The sequence below is a fragment of the Carcharodon carcharias genome, chromosome 18 (genome assembly GCF_017639515.1).
Source record: "Carcharodon carcharias isolate sCarCar2 chromosome 18, sCarCar2.pri, whole genome shotgun sequence".
Lineage (NCBI taxonomy): Eukaryota > Metazoa > Chordata > Chondrichthyes > Lamniformes > Lamnidae > Carcharodon > Carcharodon carcharias.
The window spans coordinates 90181865-90207765 of NC_054484.1; the positions used below are offsets into that span (position 1 = coordinate 90181865).

Genomic DNA, 25901 nt, shown 5'->3' on the forward strand with positions numbered 1-25901 from the left:
TCCAGGGTTCAATTTCTCATTCCAGTGTTCCTCTTCCCTGGATCACCACGTGCATTCAAGCTTTGCCTTCCACGCACTCTCTCAGTGACTCAGCCCTGCCAGCAGAACACTGCTACTTCACAGACCCGTAAAACGGAGTCACCAACCTTTGGCTGTCTGTTCGGGTCTTCTGGCTTCTCACAAGCCTACTTTACCTTAATTCTACTCCCCGCAGCATTCTCTTTTTAATTCAGAGACTTTTCCTCTGATCCTTACTTTAACTTTTCTTGTCCCTTCACTTAACTGTCTTCCTGGAACTTTCTTCTATCCCTCTCACTGGCTTCTGGGACTTTCTGCTTTTCTTCTGGGAAATATGCTCTCTGCTGCCCCCACTCTCATCCAGTTTCTTCCGTGCCTCTCTGTGTAATGGCATTTTTCTTCTGAGCCATCTGACCCCTTTTTCACACTTTCACTTTTGGGGTGGTCTTTCCCTTCTGCGCAGGTGTAGCTTTAAATTTAAAAAATAAATAAAAGAACAATCTGTGCATGTGTGCAGGGCTGTTTACCAGCCTAACATCGAGAATCCTGACCAATTGCACATGTGAGGCCATTCTCCGGCTAGCACATGCGCAGAACCCGAAGATTATGAAAAGGAATGATCTGTGCAGGTGTGGCTGTTTCAGGGCTGGTGCAAAAACCGCTGAGGCTGTTAGGGAACTGTAGTTCCCAACTCCGAGGGCCCAACCTTCACTTTCAAAAAGGTAAGTTTTTTTTTCATTTCCGGGATCTGTAACAATAATGATGGATAATTCACAAGTAACACCATCTACTTTCAACAACTAAGGACTTTAAAAATGCTATATCCCTTCATGGTCGCTTTTAATTTCTCCGTCAGTACAAGAATTTATTTTCACAACATGTTCTTAATCCTTTTCCACTCCAAGTAACGATTCTACGTCAAAGATTGTCATTTTTCTCCTGCCCCTATCTTTGCACCATGTTTTATATAGCCATTCATACAACATTTTCAGTGAGGCAGTTTGCATCCCTATTTTTGGACCAGATCTAGGCAGCCAGAACCCCTGCCTGAAACAGACAGTATGCAAATTGGGACACATTTAACTTTATTTACCAAACAGCAGTAGCAGCTACATGTGTGCATCAAACTCTAACTAAAGAAGAACACCCTCCTAGATATTCCCTGGGCTGCTAACCCATTGGTCTACACAGATCATGTGATCTTACAACACAGGATTATTCTTAAAGCTATAGTCCTTGTTTATCAAAACTATAATTACTACACCTCCCCCCCCCACCCCCACAGCATTCCAAAAGGACTAATCCCTCCGCGACACCCTGGTCTATTCCTCAATCACCCCCAACACCCCCTTCCCTTCCCATGGTATCTTTCTGTGCAACCACAGGAGATGGTACACCTGCCCTTTTACCTCCTATTACCACACTTTCCAAGGCGCAAAACATTCCTAGCAGGTTAAACAGTGATTTACATGTACTTTTAATTTAGTGTACTGTAATGATGTGGTCCACTCTACATTGGGGAGATCACATGCAGGTTATAGTGGCTGGCTACTTGTCCCATGCTCTTTTGGCCCTGCACCACCAATCCTTTTTCCATTTAATCTCTTATTCCACTATCCCGACCCCCGCTCGCCGCATCACAGATCTCCCCTTTCACTCTTTTCCATCCTCCCCCACCCTCTTCCATTTGTTTAAAGCTTATTACATTTCTAACTTTTCCCAGTTCTGATGAAAGGCCATTGATCTGAAACTATGTTTCTCTCCCCACAGACACCACCTGACCTGCTGCGTTTTTCCATCATTCTTTGTTTTTAATTTTAGATTTCCAGCATCCACGGTATTTTGTTTTCGTAGGTATGTAGCTGTATTCTCTCGTCAGTCGTTCATTGGAAATCATCTCTCGAATACCCTGGAGGTCGAGCTGGTGGGGTTAAGGGATGCATGTATGATTTGTGATGTTTGAAAAAAGCACGTTCACAGATCTATGTTATTGGTGTCAGTTCTTTGTCTTAACAAATATCCTAGTTTATCGGCATCTGAAACCCAAAATCTCATTTTCTAATTTCTAGTTGTCGGAGTAGGGATAAACATTTGTGTTCTTATCAATAAAGTTTGCAACATTTCAATTATTCAATTATCACAGGTACTTTAAGTAGACTGAAATGTACACTTAAAGAACGACTTACAACAAACTTTGCAAGTTTAGTCAGAGGATTCAAACCCGTCACAATTGTGAGTTTGGTATACAAGCTGAAGATGCCAATTGAATCTTAAGTCTCCATTCCAGCACCCACTTTTCTTTTGTTTTTGTACCCTTTCTAGAGGTTTCTGCATTACCCCTTAAAGCCCCTTATTAAGTGAATATTAATGAACTTCTTCCCTTCTTGCTCAGAAATAATTATTTACATACGTTAGTACAACCTTCTACTTCACTAGCTTAATGAAAGAACAAGAGTGGAAACATCAAGTGAAACTTCTAATTATAAATCTGTACCATTCTCTATCCATCTAAGGATGATGTGATCGCAGATGTTTCCTTCTACAGAACTAACTTCTTCAGTGCATCTTGCCTGAAATTGAAGATGGTTGATTAGAAGAAACCAACTCCCAGGAAGGGAGCCAAGAAAGCCTTTAAAAAACTGGCAGCAAAGGGCAGCAAGAAGCAGCGAAGGTCGAGGAAGGAAGGTCACTTCATCTACATCTAAAAAGTGATGAAGCGGGTTCACCCAGACATCAGCATCTCCTCCAAGGCCATGAGCATCATGAACTCGTTCGTGAACGATATTTTCGAGCGCATTGCGGGCGAGGCTTCCTGCCCGGCCCATTACAGCAAGCGCAGCACCATCAGCTCCCGGGAGATCCAGACAACTGTGCGCCTGCTGCTGCCCGGGGAACTGGCCAAGCACGCCGTGTCGGTGGGGACAAAGGACAAAGGCAGTGACCAAGTACACCAGCTCCAAGTGGAACACCACAATACACTGAAAAACATTCAAACCACTGCAAGTATACTGAATACAACAGAGGAAGAGTTGGTTTTTGCAGTTAAACTAAGATTGAAACACTTGTAACACCCTTAATAACATGATCATATAAGGGTTAATACTGAATAAACAGGAAGGAGGTAAAGCCAATAGGTCTGCCATCACATCATCCACAGGCATTTCAAAGCAACAATCCACTGGAAACTAAAGCAATTTCATGATTTTTACTTGTATCGTGTTACTCAAATATTTCATTTCTGATATCTACAGGAGACTTTTAATTTCTCTTTTCTTCCTAATCCTTGAATTTGCCCTGCTATGCTTAGCCAGGGGATTTTTACAGCATTACTTTACAGTCTCTGCTGTGAAAGGGCTGATACTAACTCCTAATCATCCGTGCAATGCATTATACAAGTGCAAAATACTATGAATGCTGGAAACCTGAAATAAAAACAGAAAATGCTGGAAATACTCATCAGGACTGGCAAACTGACAGAAGGTCAGTGGCCTGAATTGTTACTTCTGTTTCACTCTCATCAGATGCTGCCTGACCTGCTTCGGCAGCACCTATACCATAGTTTTCAGGACACTACAGGATCCAAGGGATGTGGGGATAATGTGGGAAGTGGGTAGCTAAGTTAGAAGATCAGCCATAATCATTTTGAATGGCAGAGTGGGTTTGAGGGGCTGGATGGCTAAATCCTGCTCGTTTCAATTTCTTCCCTTCATCTCTGTTGTACAAAGGGAACAGTGGCACAAGGTACAGGAGAAGGGGGCATTAGGAAACCAGTTGAGGGCCCATTTCACTGCCTGGGGTTACAACTGCCTCTCTTACTGCTAGTGTCAACCCAGCAACTACCATTCCACATTTCTTTAGAACATTCCTCCACCCATCCGCATTAAGGTAACACTGGTGGTTACTGCAGCTGTATTGACTGATCCTCACTCAACAGGCAAAAGCTAATGGTTAATATTACTGTCATGTAGAGAAATCAATAGCAGTGTAACATTAACAGACATCAATGCACCTCACCAACCTTGGTCCAGAGAAACAATGTTTGAGAGACCATGCAAAAAATTTAAAGGGACTGTACACTTGAAACAAAATGGGTCACACACAATATCTTAATTTTAAAGAGAACATTAGACTGGGCAGTCTGATTAATCCTTTCCTTCCAGTACCATTTCTACAATGCAGTACAAAGGCAGTTACAATTGGACTTGATAGTTGTGGTGTTCATCAAATGATAAAGATGAAAAAATCTGGGCTTACTCAAGTTCAAAACAATTTTAAATTTATGCAATTTTCAGTAGCTCCAACTGTGCTTTTGAGAGTCTATCCAATCATTTTCAGATTGGATCTAACTAGTTACTTTATTAAAACACTTCAAAACATCTATATAGTGTATCCTTAAACTGAAGCATGAGTCTATACTGATGTTAGGGCAGCATTTATAAATGGTCACAGTAAAACTGATATACTAACATAAACTTGGGCATTGACCCTTCTCTTCCGCCAGGTAAATATAGCTACGATTGACTGGAACACTCCGCTTTACAATGCATGCTACAGTGGCAGTGAGGCCTGTGTGAATCTGCTCTTACAACATGGAGCTGAACCCCAAGGAGAATATGCATTGGCTTCACCCATCCATGAAGCAGCAAAGCGAGGTATGTGATCCAAAAGCACAATCCTCACCCTCTAACTGTATATGCAATATATATTCCGAACTACGGATCTTGCGAGTTGTACTTTAACATCAAAATTCCAAGAAATCGAACCTCAGACTGCTGATAGGTGGGGAAACCTATCTTGTCACGGACAGGTAGTGGTTTAATTTTAAACAACCCTGATTTCTCGTCTCATTACCCATCTGTAAACAGAAAGGTGTTGATTTTTGATTTCCCCCTTTAAAGCAGTGACGTGTTTTCCCTAACCCTTCAATTTTGGAGTTATACAATCTTGTGTTAATAATGCCACAGCAAAAGCAAGAAAGGGTAAAATCAGAGGGTTAGTTTATTTTATACACACACAAAATACAGGAAAGGGGTTCGCAACATTCCATCCCTTCTTGCATTCATACAATAAAAGAGGGATAAGGGGAAAAATAGGTACAGGGTAAAGACCACAGACAAAATAAGAATTATTGTTTCACAGGAGTCCAGAGTCCAGTAAGTCCATGTCCAATGAAGATTCTTTCAGGTGGCTTTGTCTGGCAGAATTCCTGGTCTTGGTCTGAGGAACTCGGTTGAGGTGGCAATGCAGCAAACTATTCTTGTATCCTGGGAATTAATTCACCTTGTAGGTGAAATAAAGGGTTTTTTCTGGAGATCAGGCTTTGAGAGAGATGGAGGTGAGAGGCAGGCTGCCAGCCTGGAGTCTGATTTTCTCTTCTAAGGTTAAACCACAACTGAAGACAGAATTCAAAAGCTGTATAATTAAAGCAATTCAAACAGCTCAAGTCTTGGTCATTTAACAGGGTGGTTTTGGGTCAGGCCAGTCATCTAATGTTAAAACTCATTATATTTTGAGCAGGTAACTGTAGATCCATTAGAACAACATTGGAGATGAGGAGTCCCAGTAGCTCTGCCTTTGTCCACAGCTGGCTGGTGCAGACGTCTTGTCTACTACTCTTTGTGTTGGCTTGGCTTGAATGTTTATACAGTGCAAGGGGTGTCACATTCCAGGAGTTTGATGAGTTAGCCTTTGCCCATTTTTGAATTGCTCGGAAACTTCCAGAACTACCATCATGTGGTCAGCTTAGCCATTTTATCAGTCCAGCGATGTGTCCTTGTTTTTAAAACACAGAATTTAAACAAGAGAATATGGAAGAGAAACAAATTTCTTTTAGATTTTTTTCATGCCTTCTCGGCCTGATTGTCTCGAACCCGACCAGTTTGATTTAAGTTGATTAAGACAAAAGTTATGATATAGTAATGAAACTACATAAAGAGAAATAGCTCTAATTCTGTAATATTTACCTTATGGAATGGTCTTCTATATGAATGGAAAGTTTAGCTGTGGATAATGAACCCATGTAGTCACTGTCTAAGAAAGTGATGTGTTTCTTAAGTGGAGCCTTCAGTGCCCCATTTGGGATCCATCACTAGCCTCCAGAAACCCAGGAATGTGGAAATGTGAGATACCTATCTCTCTGCTGCAGAGGGAATTGGCATTTAGTGAAGTTGGATGTCCTGTGGAAGATGGTATGTCACCTACTAAATGCAGATTCTTACAGCACCTTGCTGAGGTCTCCAGTGCCTGACCAGAGGGAGAAGTCGGAGCCATTGATATTGAGGGCCATTGTCACCTTCATTGTCTCTGAAAAGGCCTTGCTGGTGGTATACCGCAGTTTCAAGTTGTAGAGGCGTGAGAGTCCCTCGTGGAGCCTCACTTAGGCTTTGAGCCATACTCTGGATGTAACAAGAATTGAGTGACTCAGAATCAAATAATGTGTGAAACAACAACATTTTTATTAAATAATTATTAATGATAAAAAAGGAGAGAAAGGTAATTTTATTAAAAAGAAAAATAAACACTTTGTGTGCATTAAAAGAAAGGAAGAAAGACAATTTATTGTAGAACAAATGATAACCCCAAATTGGTCTGTTTAAGATAGTTCCATAAAATGGTAAAATTCCCTTTAGTCCATACATCACCAATCTCCAAATAACCTTGAACTGGGTTGGATTCTCCTGTCAATCACTTCATCAACATCCCTTCCTCTGTAGTCTTCAGTGGTTGAGTATTCCACTCCAGCCACAACCCCGAACTTTGGATGCTGTGCCCCTTTAAGTCCAATTTCTGGTTCCATTCCAGCCTTCCGAGGCCTCCATCCAGACTTTCTCAAAACAAGAGTCTGGCAACCATGAGTTCTTAACAAATTCTTCTCAGGCACTGTGAGGCTTGCAGAATCCACAGTATTCAGGCTGTTTGATGGGGTGTCTCACACCTGTCATCAATCAGATTATACGATCTATCAACTAAACTCCATCTCCTGATTGCACGCTATAGTTGACCCACCCCATGTGCAAGGTTATCCATGATCCTGGATTGTAGTTCGAGGGTAATCGAATGCAGTAAGAATTGATCCCTGTTAAACGATAGAAAATAGCACCCTGTACACTACCACTATCCCAGTCTACATTCAGATAATTAAAGTCTCCCATTACAACTACTCTATAATGCCTGCATATTATATGGCACACAATGTTATTTTGTCATTGCTGTGACACAGGTTTTCAGCAAATTCAGGTTAAATATTTGGTAAAGATTATTTTTTGGTCAGACCAACCATCCTGTGCTTGGAGGATAGGTGTGCATGAGGTGATCAACAGGTGCAAGTTGGCTGATTGCAACGTTGACCATTTCACTAATTATTTTTAACTTATTGGCCCATAGCTATTGGCCAAAAATTTTGCCCTGTTGGGGGGGCTGTGCGAGGGTGGGCGGGCGTGAACCCAATCGGCGCCCCCGATCAGAGCCCCGCTGCCATTTTATGTGGGCGGGCCAATTAAGGCCCACCCAGCATGATGTACACCTGGAAGCACTCCCTGTGTGGACAGGGGGGGATTCCCTGAGTTGGGGCCTGCGCTCTTTCACGCTTGCATGGAGCTGCCTCAGGGAGATTAAGTTCAGAATGTAAGTTTTTATTAAAGTCAGAAAAAAATTATTTAGACATGTACCCTCATTTACATGAGCTGGGACGTGTTCGTCATATATTTGAAAATTCTTTATTTAATTAATAAACTCTTCAGGAAATCTCACCCCGCCTGTGGATGAGTTTCCATGAAAAATATGAAGGCCGCCTGGACTCTTCGCCTGCCCGCCAATCTGAAGGTTGGACGGGCAGCTCAGGTTATTGTTTTAATTGATATTTAAATGGCCTTAATAGGCCTTTGACAGTGCGGTGGGCGCGCAGCCAACTCGGCTGCGTGCTCACCGGACTGAAAATCGAAATGACGTCACGTGTCATTTTACGTGTCGGTGAACATGCTCGCTGACCCGAGAATTCTTCCCATTATTTTTTTTAGCAATCTTACTTCTGCACCTGCTTCCTGCTAACTCTTGATTACAAATACCATTGTCCACATTTATATTCGAAGTTGCCTGTGCACATTTGTTAGCTTTTAATTACATTCTCCTTTTTACACCAAATTTATAAACATTGCTAATAGAAAGTTATAAAATGGCGGAGGGATAAACCTGCAAACTATTGGCCAGCCAGTTTAAAGTTAGTGATGGGAAAATTATGAGAGACCATTGACAAGGGCAAAAATAATTCTGACTGATCTGCAGTTGTACGGGATAATGAGGGACAACCAACATGGATTTACTAATCATGTCTGACTGGTCTGATTGAACTTTTTTAAAATAGTAACAGAGAGCTGATAAAGATAGTGCAGTAGGTGTAAATGTGGACTTGAAAAATGAAAGATTTATTTGGAAAATAAAAGCACATGGTATTAAATGGATGCTGGTAACCTGGTTATGTAATTGGCTGAGAGATAGGAGACAAGAGAGTAATGGTGAATTAATATTTTCCTTAGTGAAGGGAAGTATGCAGTGGATCCCTCAGGACTCAGTTTTAGGAGTGTTGATTTCCCTGTTGTATATAAATGACCTAGATTTGGGTATAGGGAGTACAAATGCTAAAGTTTTCAGATGATACAAAACCAAGCTTGTAAATAGTGAGCAGGATAGCAGCAGACTTCAGCAAGGTATTGCTCTTGCAGGCCAGCATTGACTCGATGGACCGAATGGCCTCCTTTGTCCATATATGATCTTATGACTCTATGATATAGAAAGCCTGGTGATTTGGGCAGATACATGGCAGCTGCAGTTTAATGAATAAGTGTAAAGCAATGCATTTTGGGAGGAACAACATGGAGAGGTTGTGTATTCTAAGCGCTACTATTTTGAGGGGGTACAAGTGCAGATGAACCTGAGAGTACAACTTTTCACTATATATTTCTTAATGACTTGAATGAAGAAAAAGAGGGCAAGAAATTGGGCTTGATAGTTCCTGTTTTTCAAGTTGCTACAAGTGCCTAAGAGTTCCAAAATGGTGTCCTTGCACACTTGTGACGCAAAGCACACTGGACGTCATCTTGGAACATTGCAGCAAGCTTCATGCCCACATGTCCGTCCTTGGCCTGCTGCAATGTTCCAGTGAACCCAAGGCAAACTGGAGGAACAGCACCTCACCTTATGACTGTACACTTCACAGCCTTCCAGACTTAACAGTGAGCTCAACAACTTCAGACCATGAACTCTCTCCTCCATCCCCACCCCCTTTTTTCAACATTCGTTTCTACTTTTTATCCACTTATTTTTATTTGTATTCATTCATCTATGGTTGTATCCCCTTTTTTAACCCCCCTTCTATCCCATTTTCTACCCTTTTCTTTCCCCCCGCCCCTGCCCCTCCCCTCCCCCTCCCCCACCCCTCCCCCCATCCTCCCCTCACCCCATCCCCTAAAGGGCCACCTGTTACTTGTTCCATGTTGTTCCTTCACACACTGCCACCCTTGTTCTGCTATTGTCACTTTCTGCTTTCTTATCTTAATGTCACTATCAGCACATTTTAGCACCACCATTAACACTCCCTTTGTTGTTTAGTTCATGACATCTTTGTCAATCCCTCCTTTGCCCTGAACTATCGCTGGCCTTCTATCCAGCTTCACCTGCTCCACCCCTCTTTATCAGTATAAATTTCATCACATTTCCACTTCTTTTCAGCTCTGAAGAAGGGTCATATGGACTTGAAATGTTAACTCTGTTTCTCTCTCCACAGATGCTGCTAGACCTGCTGAGTTTTTCCAGCATTTTCCATTTTTGTTGGAAATTGAGAAACTCATTAATGTGAGGTTCAAATTAAGATTTGTTGAAATGTATTGTAGGCTTTTTTACATTATTTCATGGGATGTGGCAAAGCCAGCATCTGTTGCCTATCTCTAATTGCCCTTAAGAAGGTAGTGGTGAGCTGCCTCCTTGAACCTCTGCAGTCCATGTGGTGAAGGTACACCTGCAGTGCTGTTAGGGAGGGAGGTCCAGGATTTTGTCCCAGGAACAGCGATATAATTTCAAGTCAAGTTGGTGTGTGGCTTGGAGGTGAGCTTGCAGGTGGTGGTGTTCCCATGCGTCTGTTGCCCTTGACCTTTGAAGTGGTGGAGGTCACAGTGGCTTAGTGGTATTGTCACTAAACTAATAATCCAGACACCCAGGATAATGCTCTAGGGACCTGGGTTCGAATTCCACCATGGTAGATGGTGAAATTTGAATTCAATAAAAAAAATTCTGGGTCTAATGATGACCATGAAACCATTGTCAATTGTCATAAAAACCCATCTGGTTCACTAATGTACTTTAGGGACCTTACCTGGTCTGGCCTAAATGTGCATCCAACTGGTTGAAATGGCCTAACAAGCCATTCTGTTCTCAAGGGCAATTAGAGATGGACAATGAATGCTGGCATTCATTGATGCCTACATCCCATGAATGAATTTTGAAAAAAAGGTGCTGTCAAAACTGTAAAAGGAGCCATGATGAATATCTTGTGTATGGGACACGCTGCTGTCATTGTACGTCAGCGGTGGAGGGATTGAGTGTTTAAGCTGGTGGATTGGATGCTGATTAAGTGGGCTGCTTTGACGTGAATGATGTCCAGTTTCTTGACTGTTGTTGGAGCTGCACTGTTCAATCTCTTGATTGTGCTTTATAGATGGTGGATAAGCTTTGGGGAGTCAGGAGGTGAGTTATTCGCTGCAGAATTCCCAGTCTCTGAACCTGCTCTTGTAGCCACAGTATTTACATGGCTGGTCCAGTTCACTTTCTGGCAATGATAACCCTCATGGTGTTGATGGTGATCCTCCCTCTGTCAGGTCTGAGATTGAAACAGAGCCTCTTGTGGGGCTACAAAAAAATGCCCTCTAAATAAATACAAATCAACCCTAATCCACAACCTTATAGGGAAACCACTAAGATGGATTGAGAGAGAAACTGAAAATCTCATACTGGTGAAATATGGGGATGCTCTTCCACATTTGGGCTTAAAGCATGTCAGGCCACACTCTATCAGAATTGTTGTGTTACTGATTTTTCAGGACCAATGGTTTACAGCGAATGAAAGTTGTTTTGTAGAGAATTCTGGATTTTTGGGATCACATTTTGCAATTCAATCCATTTTTTCGGAAAACCAGTTATCTCACCAATTTTGACTCAATCACAGTTTCTTGCAGGGTAAATATTTCTAGTCCACTTCTCCTTTCTGTGACCATAAGCGGGATAGACACTTGGTTGATGCAGCTTGTTAAGATCTTTTATAAGTTCTTCTGTTGTCACTTGTACTGATGTTCAGGCAAGGCTGAGACCTTTTTGCACAATAAACTGCTGCCATGAATCCATACTGAGCAGTATCTATATATAATATTTAATTTTCTGTTGTATTAAATATTAACTATAGGTTTGAAAGGCATTGAGGTTCAAAGTACATGGGGGCGGTGGGCAAATTCATCCTTGAGAGCCTGCGAAAAATCAATGAAGGGGCCAACAAATGAGAGAAATGTCGCTCCCATAAGTGGGAGAGACAGAAACTGTGAGCACCTGTTCGAAAATCCGATCCTGTCTCTCCCATGCTCACTGCTCCAGCTCCTCCAATCACAGATTCTCTCCCTTCTGCCCTTGCCACTTCTCAAGAGACAGAATTTATGATTGGAGTTGCTGGAGCAGTGATTCTGGCTGGCCTGCTGCTGCTATCACCAGTCACTTCGAAAGAAGTCTGTTTTGAAGTGGGGTAAGAAATGGTTTCTGCCACCAAAACCTGGACCTGGAACCTCAAATGCAGCTCTCCAAAATCCTCACTTGGTCACCCAAAATCCAGATGCCAATCTCCTAAACCCCTATTCGGGCAACCAAAACTCGGATATCTTTAATGGTCCATGCTAAAACGCAGACCCAAACCCCACAAATCTAGATGCTGAACTCGCAGACTGGACCTGGACTGCTCAATACCTGGAATCCCTAAAGTCCCCAGATAGCCCAAAACCCAGATTTGGAGTATAGAAAACCCAGACCTAGGATGCTACAAAACCCAGGCCTGACGTGCTCAAAACATGGGCACAGACCACACAAAACATGAACCTGAACCACCCAAAGCACAGAACCCAAAACAAGGGATCAGAATCTCCAAAACCCAGACCAAAACCCACCAAATCCTGAACCTTCAATACCTGGACCCTGAATCCCCCAAAACAGACCCACCGTCACATTTTGAAAAAAAAAAACTTTTGTTGCTAGTTTAAGCCTGTTGTTTTCCTGTGCCAGTTCATATACTGCCTCTAATTATCACCTTCCTTATGTATAGTGGCTTTAAGTATAATGGAGGGGTGATAATTATTGAGTACATGGATCTAATTCTGCTTATGTGTGAGTCAAAATACTCAATAAGTCATCCAAATATCTGTAGTAACACATAGGGAGCCTGGGACATATTTTAAATACACTCTCTCCCCACTTTGCCATGTATATGTTTTCATAGGCTGGGGCAAATTTCTTACCTATTAGCTGTGCCTTTGTTTTGATGATAAAATTCATTACTTAATTCAAAGTTGTTTTTTGTTAAACTTAAGTGTCATAACTGGATTATAGCTTTTGGTCTGTCAGGCTGAGAAGTTTATTAAGCATATTTTGGACAGACAGAACACCTGTCTGTTTCTATATTTGTGTACAGATTTTCAACGTCCATTGTAAAAACTATGGCACTGGGGTGTACCGATAGTGAGTTAACCATCTCTACAAAGTGGCTTGTGACTTTAATGCAACCTGGATGCTTCTGTGCCGAGGGGCTCCAAACTACATCTCATTAAAGCACGGATGATCAAATGAGAAAGTGCATTAGCTTGGAAAAAAATCGCTGAAATGTGAAGTATATGTGAATTAAACCATTTGAAGCAGTCCGTGTCCAAATGCAGCAAGATCTGGGCAAGATCCAGGCTCAGGCTGACAAGTGGCAAATAACATATGCGACGCACAAGTGCCAGGCGATTGGGGAGGCGGTAACATAGTGATAATATCACTGATGACTAATATTCCAGAGACCCAGGTTAATGCTCTGGGGACCTGGGTTCGAATCCCACCATGGCAGATGGTGAAATTTGAATTCAGTAAAAAGTTGGAATTAAAAGTTTGTTGATGACCATGAAACCATTGCCGATTGTCATAAAAACTCATCTGGTTCGCTAATGTTCTTTAGGGAAGGAAATCTGCCAACCTTAGCTGGTCTGGCCTACATGTGACTCCAGACCCACAGCAATGTGGTTGACTCTTAAATGCCCTCTGAACAAGGGAAGTTAGGGATGGACAATAAAAGCTGACATAGGCAGCGACGCTCACATCCCAATAAAAAATAAGGCAATGACCATCTCCAACAAAAGAGAATCTAACCATTGCCCCATGATATTCAATGGCATTATCATCGCTGAATTCCTGACTATCAACATCCTCAGGGTTACCATTGACCAGAAACTGAACTGGACTAGCCGTAAATACTATAGCTACAAGACCAGGTCAGAGGCGAAGAATCCTGCAGCAAGTAGCTCACCTCCTGACTCCCTAAAGCCTGTCCACCATCTACAAGGCTCTAGTCAAGAGTGTGATGGAATACTCTCCGCTTGGCATAGAGTTATACAGCACAGAAACAGGCCCTTCGGCCCAGCATGTCCGTGTGGGCCATCAAGTACCTATCTATTCTAATCCTATTTTCCAGCACTTGGCCCGTAGCCCTGTATGTTATGGCGTTTCAAGTGCTCATCTAAATACTTCTTAAATGTTGTGAGAGCTCCTGCCTCTACCACACCCTCAGGCAGTGTGTTCCAGATAACGCCCACCCTCTAAGTGAAAACATTTTTCCTCAATTCCCCTCTAAATCTCCTACCCCTTACCTTAAATCTCTGCCCCCTGGTTATTGACACCTCCGCTAAGGGGAAATGTTTCTTCCTATCTGTGCCTCTTATAATTTTTATACCTCTATCAGGTCCCCCCCCCCCAGTCTTCTCTGCTCTAAGGGAAACGACCCTAGCCTACCCAGTCTTTCTTCATAGTTGGAATGCTTCAGCCCAGGCAACATCCTGGTGAATCTCCTCTGCAACCTCTCCAGTGCAATCATACCCTTCCTATAGTGTGGCAACCAGAACTGTACACAGTACTCCAGCTACGGCCTAACTAGCGTTTTATACAGTTCCAACATAACCTCCCTGCTCTTATATTCTATGCCTTGGCTAATAAAGGCAAGTATCCCATATGCCTTCTTCACCACCTTATCTACCTGTGCTGCTGCCTTCAGGGATCTATGAACATGTACACCAAGGTATCTGATCCTCTGTACTTCCTAGGGTCCTACCAGTCATTGTGTATTCCCTTGCCTTGTTAGTCCTCCCAAAATGCATCACCTCACATTTCTCAGGATTAAATTCCATTTGTCACTGCTCAGCCCATCTTACCAGCCCATCTATATCATTCTGTATCTAAGACTTTCGTTCTCATTATTTACGACACCCCCAATTTTTGTGTCATCTGCGAACTTACTGATCATACCTCCTATATTCACATCTAATCATTAATGTTCATTACAAACAGTAAGGGTCCTAGCACTGATCCCTGCAGTACACCACAGGCTTCCAATTGCAAAAACAATCTTTGACCATCACCCTCTGTCTCCTACCACTAAGCCAATTTTGGGTCCAATTTGGCAAATTGTCCTGGATCCCATGGGCTCTTACCTCCTTGACCATTTCCCCATGTGGGACCTTGTCAAAGGCCTTACTGAAGTCCATGTAGACTACATCAACTGCACTACCCTCATCTACACAACTAGTCACCTCCTTGAAAAATTCAATCAAATTTGTTAGATATGATCTCCCCCTGACAAAGCCATCCCGATTAATCCCTGCCTCTTCAAGTGGAGATTAATCCTGTCTCTCAGAACTTTATCCATTAGTTTCCCTACCCCTGATGTTAGACTCGCTGACCTGTAATTATCTGGTTTATCCCTACTACCCTTCTTGAATAATGGTGCCACATTTGCTGTCCTCCAGTCCTCTAGCACCTCTCCTGTGGCCAGAGAGGATTTTAAAATTAGTGTCAGAACCCCTGCAATCTCCTCCCTTGCCTCACATAGCAGCCAGGGATACATCTCATCTGGGACTGGGGATTTATCCATTTTTAAGCCCACTAAAACCATTAATACCTCCTCCCTTTCAATGCTAATTTGTTCAAGTATATCCCCCTCCCTGATTTCTTCACCTACATCATCCTTCTCGGTAGTGAACACAAATGAAAAGTAATCATTTAAAACCTCACCTATGCCCTCTGGTCCCATGCATAGATTGCTACTTTGGTCCCTAATGGGCCCTGCTCTTTCCCTAGATATCCTCTTGCCCTTAATATATTTATAAAGTGCCTTGGGGTTTTTCTTTATCTTGCCCGTCAGTACTTTTTCATGCCCCTTTTTCGCTCTCCTAATTACTTTTTTAAGTAACCCCCCCCACGCTTTCTATATTCCTTTAGGGCTTCCGCTGTTTTCAGTCCTCTGTATCTGCAGTAGCCTCCTTTTTTTTCCTTATCCAGTCCTCTATATCCCTTGACATCCAGGGTTCCCTGGACTTGTTGGTCCTACCCTTCACCTTTATGGGAACATGTAGACCCTGAACTCTCATTATTTCCTTTTTGAATGACTCCCACTGGTCAGATGTAGATCTTTCTACAAATAGCTGCTCGCAGTCCACTTTGGCCAGATCCTGTCTTATCACACTGAAATCGGCCTTCCTCCAATTAAGGACCTTTATTTCCGGTCCATCTTTGTCCTTTTCAGTAACTACCTTAAATCTTACAGAGCTATGGTCACTATCCCCGAAATGGTCCCCCACTGACACTTCTACCACTTGTCCAGCTTCATTACCTAAGATTAGGTCCAGTACTGCCCCTTCTCTTGTAGGACTTTCTAAGTGCTGGCTCAAAAAGCCCTCCTGGATGCACTTTAAGAACTCCGTCCCCTCTAAGCCTTTCACACTAAGACTAAGTTGAAATCCCCCACTATTATTACCCTATTATTTTTACACTTCTCTAAGATTTGTCTACATATCTGCTCCTCTATCTCCCCCTGACTGTTTGGAGGCCCATAGTACACTCCCAGCAAAGTGATTGCCCATTTTTTGTTTTTAAGTTCTACCCATATGGCCTCATTTGAGGAACCTTCTAAGATGCCATCCTTCCTTATTGCAGTAATTGAAGCCATGATCAATAGTGCAGCGCCACCACCTCTTTTACACCCACAGTCACACCTGAAGATTCTGTACCCTGGAATATTGAGCTGTCAGTCCTGCCCTTCCCTCAACCATGTCTCTGTGATAGCAGAAATATCATATTCCCATGTATTAGTCAACGCTCTCAATTCATCTGCCTTACTTGTAAGACTCCTTGCGTTAAGATAGATGCAATCCAGCCTTGCATTATTCCCTTGTGCCTTCCAGACTGACTTAGTTTCTCTTCTATATTTGGCTGTGCATCACCCCCTACTGTACCTCCGCTCTGTACCCCATCCCCCTCCCAAATTAATTTAAACCGCACCCCAACAACACTAGCAAACCTCCCTGCAAGGATATTGGTCCTGTTCTGGTTCAGGTGCAACCCGTACGACTTGTACAGGCCTCACCTTTGCCAGGAAACTAAAGCCCTCCCTCCTTCACCATTTCTTCAGCCATGCATTCATCCTCCTATTCCTATACTCACTAGCATGTGGCACAGGGAATAATCCAGGGATTCCACCCTTTGAGGTCCTGCTTTTTAATCTGCTACCTAGCTCCCTAAATTCTTATTATAGGACTTCATCCCTCTTTCTACCTGTGTCATTGGTACCAATGTGAACCATGACCTCTGATTGTTTGCCCTCTCCCTTCAGAATACCCTGCAGCCGTTCTGTGACATCCCTGGCACCAGGGAGGCAACACACCATCTCAGATTCACATCTATGGCTGCAGAAGGGCCTGTCTGCACCCCTCACTATTGAGTCTCCTACCACTATTGCTCTTGCACTCTTACTCCTCCCCTTTGTGCAGCTGAGCCACCTACAGTGCCGTGAACCTGGCTCTGGCTGCACTCTCCAGAGGAACCTTCACCCTCATCATTTTCCAATACAGAAAAACAGTTTTTGAGCAAGATGCATTCTGGGGCTTTCCTGACTACCTCCCTTCTTCTGACTAGTGGTCACCCATTCCCTCTCTGACTGCACTTCCTTAAGCTGCACAGTGACCACATCTAAAAACGTGCTATCCATGTAACCCTCAGCCTCGCGGATGCATTGCTGTGTCTCCAGCTGATGCTCAAGCTCCAAAACCCATTGGTCAGCTGGTCAAGCCGGTGGCACTTCCTGCACATGGAGTGCTTAAGAATTCCAACAACACACAGGACTGAGCTCTGTTGCCATACGTTTGTTTGTTTTTAATTAAAAGACTATTTCCTTAAATTTAAGCCAAGTAGAAAAAAAAAATGCTGACACTCTTTCCTTCTGTAATGTTGCTTTAAAGTGAAAAAAAAACAACTTACCCACTACTTACCAATCAGCTCTCTCCCTTTTCCTGACGTCACTCCTTTTGAATTCCAGCACCGCTGAGTGTCTGGGTGAGAACCAGGTAAACTCCACTCTGCTCTTTACACAGCCGCTCCACTCCCTCACAAGTAAACCCTGCTCTGCTCTTTACACAGCCACTCCATTCCCTCACAAGTAAACTCTGCTCTGCTCTTTACACAGCCGCTCCGTTCCCTCACAGGTAAACTCTGCTCTGCTCTTTACACAGCCGCTCCGTTCCCTCACAAGTAAACTCTGCTCTGCTCTTTACACAGCCGCTCTGCTCCCTCACAGGTAAACTCTGCTCTGCTTTTTACACAGCCACTCCGTTCCCTCACAGGTAAACTCTGCTCTGCTCTTTACACAGCCGCTCCGTTCCCTCACAGGTAAACTCTGCTCTGCTCTTTACACAGCCGCTCCGTTCCCTCACAAGTAAACTCTGCTCTGCTCTTTACACAGCCGCTCTGCTCCCTCACATGTAAACTCCCGCTCTTTATACAGCTATTCCGCTCTTGCTCTTTTTGTTGTTTTACCTTTATTATTTATTTAATTTCCCCCTATCGTTAAGTTACTAATTTATTAATAATCAACAAGTGATAGTTACTCAGCCGCTAATTTAAATCTAAAACACAGCAAAAAGCTGAAATACTCACCAGCCAATCACCTGCCTGCTCTCCTGTGACATTACTGTTTGATTTTTCAGTGTTGGTTTGAATTGCTTTTTGGGACCTCTGTCTCTCTCCTCCACTTTTTATTCACTCTCTCTCCACTCCTGCCACTGATAGTGGGGCATCTGCCTCTCTCCACCGCTCTTTATTCACTCACTCTCTCTCTGCGCTGTTTTCACCCAGGGCCACTCTCGCTCCTGCCACTGATTGTGGCCACTTGCCTGGATGAGTGCAGCTCCAACAACACTCAAAATGCTTGACACCATCCAGGACAAAGCAGCCGCTTGATTGGCACCCCATCCACAAACATTCACTCCCTCCACCACCGACGCACAGTAGTGGCAGTGTGTACCATCTACAAGATGCACTGCAGAAACTAACCAAGGCTCCTTAGGCAGCACCTTCCAAACTACGAACGCTACCATCTAGAAGGACAAGGACAGCAGACGCATGGGAACACCACCACCTGGAAGTTCCCCTCCAAGTCACTCACCATCCTGACTTGGAAATATATCGCTGTTCCTTCACTGTTGCTGGGTCAAAATCCTGGAACTCCCCCACTAACAGCACTGTGGATGTGCCTATATCACAGGGACTGCAGCAGTTCAAGAAGGCGGCTCACCACCACCTTCTCAAGGGCAATTAGTGATGGGCAATAAATGCCAGCCTAGCCAGCAACACCCACAACCCATAAGTGAATAATTTTTAAAAATTGTTCTCTATGTTATATGTTACACAAATGGACCTTTGGAAACCATTATCCTGGTGTGTTTGTCAGCACTCACATTAAACAGAAACACTGAGGAAAAAGAAACTTGAAATTGGCCGAATAAAACCAAAGAATGCTGTGTAGTGCGAATTGTTTGCAATTAATTTTTAAAAGGGAATACAGATGTGAGATTCATTCCCAATAAGTTACTGTGTGCCAGGTAGTTGGAATTTTCATTTTGAAAATAGAGTATGGGAGATTTATTTATAATAAATTAACAGAAAAAAATCTTATTTAAAGATTCCAAGCTAAAAGATTCAATTATTATATATATATATATATATCCTAAAAAAAACACAAATACAGAAGGTAATGATACTATGTGACTGCGTCGCCTAATAAAGTAATTAGTGAGAATGAAAAAGGAGCTCCTGAAAACCAAAAGGTAGACCTTGAGAAAATCTCAAGAAGAGCCCTCAAAGAAAATATACATTTTGACCCCTGCAGGGCACCATCATAAATTAAATGGTTCCATTGTTTAGTAACTTCAGTTATCTTCTAGGCTGTTTGGGAGATATGTGTTAGAATTTAAAAAAAATTTAGGCTGCTTTGTGTAAAATACTTTCCCAATTTAATTCCAGGTCACACAAAGTGTATGACAATCTTGCTGAATCATGGGGTGCCCATTGACTATGGTGTCACACATCTGGGGACACCCCTTTATGCAGCCTGTGAAAATCATCAGATGGACTGCGTGAGAAGCCTCCTAAGCTCAGGTAAATCTCTTTTTGTTCTAATACTTCCACAATTATTGAGGTTATCTACTCCAGGAAGCCTCATGTCTAAGAGTCTAATTGGGAAAGGCAAAACTCCTTTCAAAAGTGGGAGTGGTGGTGTTAGATTTTCAGATTTCAACCTCACAGGTTATAGCATAATCAAAATAGGGATCTAAACTTGTATGTAATCTGGGATCTCATCTCAGCTGTTAATACATGTAGCCAAAAAGTACATTATTTATCTCCTTTGGAGCTGTCATTTCATATTAATGACAGACTTAACGTGCACATTTTCTGTGACCCAGTGAGGTTAGAGCAGAGGCCCAAAGGATTGAATGGTCTACTCTGTAGATGCTTCATCCTCATCCATGATACCATGCGGAAGGCCTCCGTGACACCGATGGCAGCACAGTTGCCCTATAATTCCAAGCACAGGGGCCACTGCAGCTGCACTTCGCTTATCAGTTCATAAACATTGTTGGACATGAGGAGTGAATTTTCATCCCTGACTAAGGCTGGAGCACTCTGTTCCATAGACCTTTGCCCTATATACCTAAACACTGAAATGCAAAGTTGATTCTTGGATACTGGAGTGGATTCACTTCTGTGTGGATTAAGCTCTGGGAAATCCAGGACTTTGTCACTCCCATACAATGACTTCAAATTTATGGGGCTGAATTTTTCTCTTGAGAACGAGAGTAAAATAGTGCGCGATGACATCGTGCGAGCATCCCGACCTTGTTGCGCACTCTCGCGTTATTTTGCTGGGCAGGCACGCGCGAGAAGCGGCATCACGCCCGCCAACTATTAAGCGGCCTATTAAGGTCCTTAATCAATTAAGTAAGTCAAATTTTTCACTGCTTGTCCAACATTTCAGTTGGCGGGTGGGCAAATATGCCAACGGCTTTTGCATTTTTGGCGAAACCTCATCTGCAGACGGAATGACGTTTCGACCAATGATGAAAAAAAAACTTTAAAAACTCATTTCTAACATGTCCCTGCCCATGTGACAGAGTCACAGGAGGGGATGTGTTTTCTGCATTCTGTAATTCTTCATTTTTATTGTTAAAAATCTTCAGCTCCCTGAGGCAGCTCTGTGCCTCATTGAGCTTTCACTGCGTGCATCCCCACATGCACACACTTCAGCGTTTGCGTTCCTCCCTTCCCCACTCCGGCAGCGTTGAGGCTTCCAGCGCACGTTTCCCGCTAGCTGGCCGTTAATTGGGCCAGCATGAAATCGCAATCAGAGCCCAATCACGGGTGGTGGTCAGCTTTGCGACTGCTCTCGAGCTTGCCCTTCGCACCCGCCCAACAAGGTAAAAATCCTGGCCATGGTATATTCCCACCAATTGCCAGAATCAAATTTGAGAAACATCATTCATCATTATAATTGCTCCTGATTATTTTAGTACTACCTTATATAGAAGTGTCATAGCTGCTGTAGTGAGCTCCAGCTGGCCTGATCACTTTTGGTATGGTGTAGCTGCCCCTTACAAACCTTGTTGGAATGCAATTACTTTGCAGACTCCCTTTTCTCTCCCAACTTCTTCTTATTCAGACCAATGCTGTTTGTTACCCATGCCAACCTAAGCTTGACCACCTCTCCATGTTGCAGTACATTGAGATCTCTAGGCATTACAGATCTTAGTTTCAACTTCCCTTTCTATCCTCATGCCTTGCTTACAGTAAAACCACCAGTAAAAGAATCTAAAGTGGCAACACAGGTTAATACGGCATACAAATTGCTTCTAGAGGGATAAAATTAAAAAGTTGAGAAGCTATGATATGATGGTCAAACCACATTTGAGTATTGTGAGCAGCTCTGATCTCTATATTATAAGGATATAAAAGTACTCAAAAAAAATGCAATGAAGATTGATTAAAGTTAAAAAGGAATTCAATAGGGTAGGCATAGAGAAGAAGAGAAGAGTTTTAACCCCAAAAATAGGTCTCTCGGGGTTGTGTGGGATGTAAAATTGTCAAAATTCTCAAATCTGACGCCAAGCTGACCATTCTGTTTTTCTGGGGCGGGTGACCACAGTTCAGTGCTGTGGACTGGTGGTTATGCTGCTGGACTAATAATCCAGAGGCCTAGAATAATGATCTGCAGATTTGAAATCAAATACTACCACAGCAGCTGAGGAATTAAAATTCAGTTAATTAAATAATTCTGTTATAAAAAGCTAGTCTCACTGATGGTGACTATTAAACTACTGGATTATTCTAAAAACCTATCTGGTTCACTCATGTTCTTTAGGGAAGGAAATCTGTTGTCCTACCTAATCTGACCTGTATGTGACTCCAGGCCCACAACAACGTTGTTGACTCTTAGCTGCCCCCTGAAATGCCTAACACATCATTCAGTTGTATCAAAATGCTATAATAAGAATAAAACCAGCTGGACCACTCGGCATGGATCTGCGCATTAGACATGATAATGGCAGAACCTGCCAGTCAACTCTGGGATTTGTGCCAAAACTGGGAGAACTGTCCCACAGACCAGAGAAGGAACAGCCTGACATAGTCATACTCATAGAATCATACTTTCTACTGTCCCAGACTCCTCCATCAAAATCTGGGTATGTCCTGCCCCATTGGCAGAACAGACCCACCACAGGTGGTGGTACAGTGGTATATAGTCAGGAGGGAGTGGCTCTGGCTGTCCTCAACATCCACTTCAGACCCCATGGAATCTCATGGCATCAGGTCAAATATGGGCAAGGAAACCTTTTGCTGATTACCACATACTGCCCACCCTCACTAGTGAATCAGTACTCCTTTATGTTGAAGAAAGGGTACTGAGGGCACAGAGTGTACGCTGGGTGGGAGATTTCAACTTCCATTACCAAGAATGGCTCGGCAGCACCACCACTGACTGAGCTGGCAGAGTCTTGAAGGACGTATCTGCCAGACTGGGCCTGTGGCAGGTAGGGAGAGAACCAACAAGAGGGAAAAACCTACTTGACCTCATTATCACCAATCTACCTGTTGCAAATTCATCTGCCCATGATAGTATTCGTAGGACTGACCATTGCACAATCCTTGTGAAGTCCCATCTTCATCATCCGGGCACTTTTCGTGTGTTGTGTAGTGCTACCACTGTGCTAAATGATATAGATTCAGAATAGATCTAACAACTCAAAAATGGGCATCCATGAGGCACTGTTGGCTATCAGCAGCAACAGAATTGTAGTCAAGCACAATCTGCAACCTCATAGCCCAGCATACACTTCACTGTACTGCTACGATTAAGCCGGGGGTGGGGGCAACCCTGTTTCGATGAAAGTTGGAGTGCATGCCAGAAGCAGCACAAAATGTCCCTAAAAATGAGTTAACAACCTGGTGAAATTACAACACAGGACCACATGCATGGTAAACAGCAAAAGCAGCATGTGATAGAGCCAAGGAATTCCATAACCAACAAATCAGATCTGAGTTCTGCTGTTTCACTACATCCAGTTGTGAATGGCATTAGACAAACAACTAACCCAAGGAGGAGGCTCTACAAACATCCCCATTCTTGATGGGGGAGCCAATACATCAGTGTTAAACACATTTGCAACCATCTTCAGCCAAAAGTGCTGATTGGAGATCCATCTCAGGCGCCTGCTGTTGTCCCCTAACGGTTGGCGGGCAGGCAGAAAGGCCAAGCAGCCTTTGCATTTTTTTGGAAATCTCATCCACGGGCAGGATGAGGTTTCCAAAAGCAAATGATGAAAAATTAAAATTTTAATTTTATTTTTAATAACATGTCCCTGCTCATGACAGAGTCACATGAGGGGGTATATTTTATTACATTAAAAAATTTTTTTTTTTATATCTCTTCACCTCCCTGAGGCACGGAGCTGCCTCAGGGAGATTATGCAGCGCTCACTCATGCTCAGGTGCGAAGTTCGCGCTTGGCTGGTTCACACTCCCCACCCCCCAGCCCCCACACAGGCAGCACTCAGTGCTGCTGCTCGCGTTTTACACTGGGTGGGCCTTAATTAGCCTGCTGGCGTGAAATTGTGGTGTGGTGCCACTTGGTGGGCGGTCCGCTTCCCGACCGTCCGCCACCACCAAGCCTGGCCACCAAGGGCAAAATTCTGCCTATGTCTTCAACTCCCCAACGTCTCTTACCCCATGATCAATCCATGGCCACCGTTATCTCCAGCTCACCAAGGTGTTTCTGATCCCCAATGTCACTGACACCCTTATCAATCCATACTCTCTGACCCACGACGTCTCCCATCCTCTTCTACTCCCCAGTATAAATGCCGACAGGTGACCTGTTTCTGTGGTCTAAATCCTATGTAATCTCAAAGGGTTATATGGGGTGGAGGTCAATACAGAGATAGGGAAGGCTGAGGCCGTAGCTGGAATTGAAAATAAGGATGGGTATTTTAAAATTGAACATTGCTGGACTGGGAGCTAAGTTTCATTCTGATTCAACATTTCTCCTCAATGTTCCAATTTGCAGAGAGTATTCAACCCTCCAAGGTTTTCCAACTTCAGAAATTCAGCAGCTGCTGAAAAAATCCAACACTTTAAAATCATCTTTTCCCTTTCCCATAATTCTCTTGTTTAGGTGCCAATGTTAACATGAGCAAAAATCTTGAATCACCACTTCACGTGGCAACTAGGAATTCTGATACACAACTAGTCAATCTACTGCTAGAACATGGAGCAGACACTGACGCGAAGAATGCTGAAGGGAAACGGCCTGTGGAACTTGCGTTACCAAACAGCTCTTTAGAAAAATTGCTTTTGCAATGGGAAGGTACTGGCCAAAAAAATTCATTTCTAAAGTAAAGGTACAAGAAACAGAATAGCATATGCTATAATGCCTGAAAGAAATGACATAGGGTACCTTTGTACTACATATGGATATTAGTACCATTCCTATATTAAAGAAATTGTTATTATTTCCAGGAGTCTCCTCTTCCATTGTTAAAACATTGGCCAGAATTATCCAGTCTGGTGAGCAGACAATATGGCGAGAAGGCCAAAAATTGATTTCACACCATCGTGAAACCAGTTTGCGATTGACCGCTGCACGTGTCAATGGCAGGCTACCTTTCTCACCGCTGGATGCCGGTATCCTAATTTCAATGCACTTGCATCTATTCAATTTTCCTGCTTGCCAGAATCATCCCCCCATGGCAAATTTACCATCCACATCGGCGTGAAAACATGCCAGCCCAGAACACGTCTTGACAAGTGTGACATGCAGAAGTCGGAACTGACCATTAGGACCTTGTTCACATTGTAGACATCTGTAGAGCAGAAGATGATGGAGCCCTACAACTAACGGGATCCTGGAGGAACATGTGCATCGCATGTTGGGTGGATTTATATGGACATGGGCCCACTGCGAACCAGCTCACGGAAAGTGGGAGGTCTCCATTGATGTCTACGGTCTGGCTCAGAACATCAGGGTCTCGGCTGCTACGGATTATCATTGAGGAGAGGGGAAAGGAAGGTCCAGCTATGAGTTGGACAGTAGGTGTATCAGAGGGGGTGGGAGAGGGAGGTCTAGATTTGACTGGGAGAGGAAGGTATGCCAGGGGTGGGTGGGTGGGGGAGGAGGGGAAACAAAGGTGTCTGGGTAAGTGAGGCTGGGAGGGGGGAACAAAGGTGTCAGGGGGAGTGTCATTGCCGGGGCGAATGAAAGTGTCAAGGGGTGAGGTTCGAGGGAAGGGCGTACAGGGGGAGGAGGGTGTAACGGAGGAGAATGCGGCATCTGGGGAGGTAGATGTAAGGGGAGGAAGGTGAAAGAGAAGAAGTTTGGAGAGGGGAAGGAATTCGAAGGGGGGAAGGAGTTCAGGGGGAGGAAGGAATTCGGAGAGGGAATGACTTTGGGGGGAGGCAGGAGTTCGGAGGCGGGAAGGAGTTCAGAGATAGGAAGGAGTCCGGGGGAAGAAGGAGTTTAGCAGGGGGAAGGAGTTTAGCGGGGGGAAAGAGTCCAGGAGGAGGAAGGAGTTCAGAGGGCCGAAAGAGTTCAAAGGGAGGAGGGAGTAAGTTGTGCAGGGGGGGAATGTCCAGGTGAATGTGCAAGGGCGGGATCTGTGGAGTCAACAATTGTCTCTTGGGGAGTGAACTGAGGGTGGGTGCAGTAAGAAGGAATGGTGAGTATGAGAGGGGGCAGA

The 25901-nt window shown here is 43.6% G+C and overlaps 1 protein-coding gene across 1 annotated transcript in view; it reads left to right on the forward strand.

The window, feature by feature from the left end:
• LOC121290554 (ankyrin repeat and SOCS box protein 9-like) overlaps nucleotides 1-24679 on the forward strand; it is a 64903-nt gene extending 40224 nt beyond the window's left edge. Inside the window, exons 5-7 of the mRNA XM_041211078.1 lie at nucleotides 4520-4670; nucleotides 19639-19773; nucleotides 24341-24679. Of these exons, the coding sequence (XP_041067012.1) occupies nucleotides 4520-4670; nucleotides 19639-19773; nucleotides 24341-24564 (510 nt within the window). The 3' untranslated portion in view covers nucleotides 24565-24679. The remainder of the gene's footprint in view (nucleotides 1-4519; nucleotides 4671-19638; nucleotides 19774-24340) is intronic.
• The last annotated feature ends 1222 nt before the right edge of the window (nucleotides 24680-25901 follow it).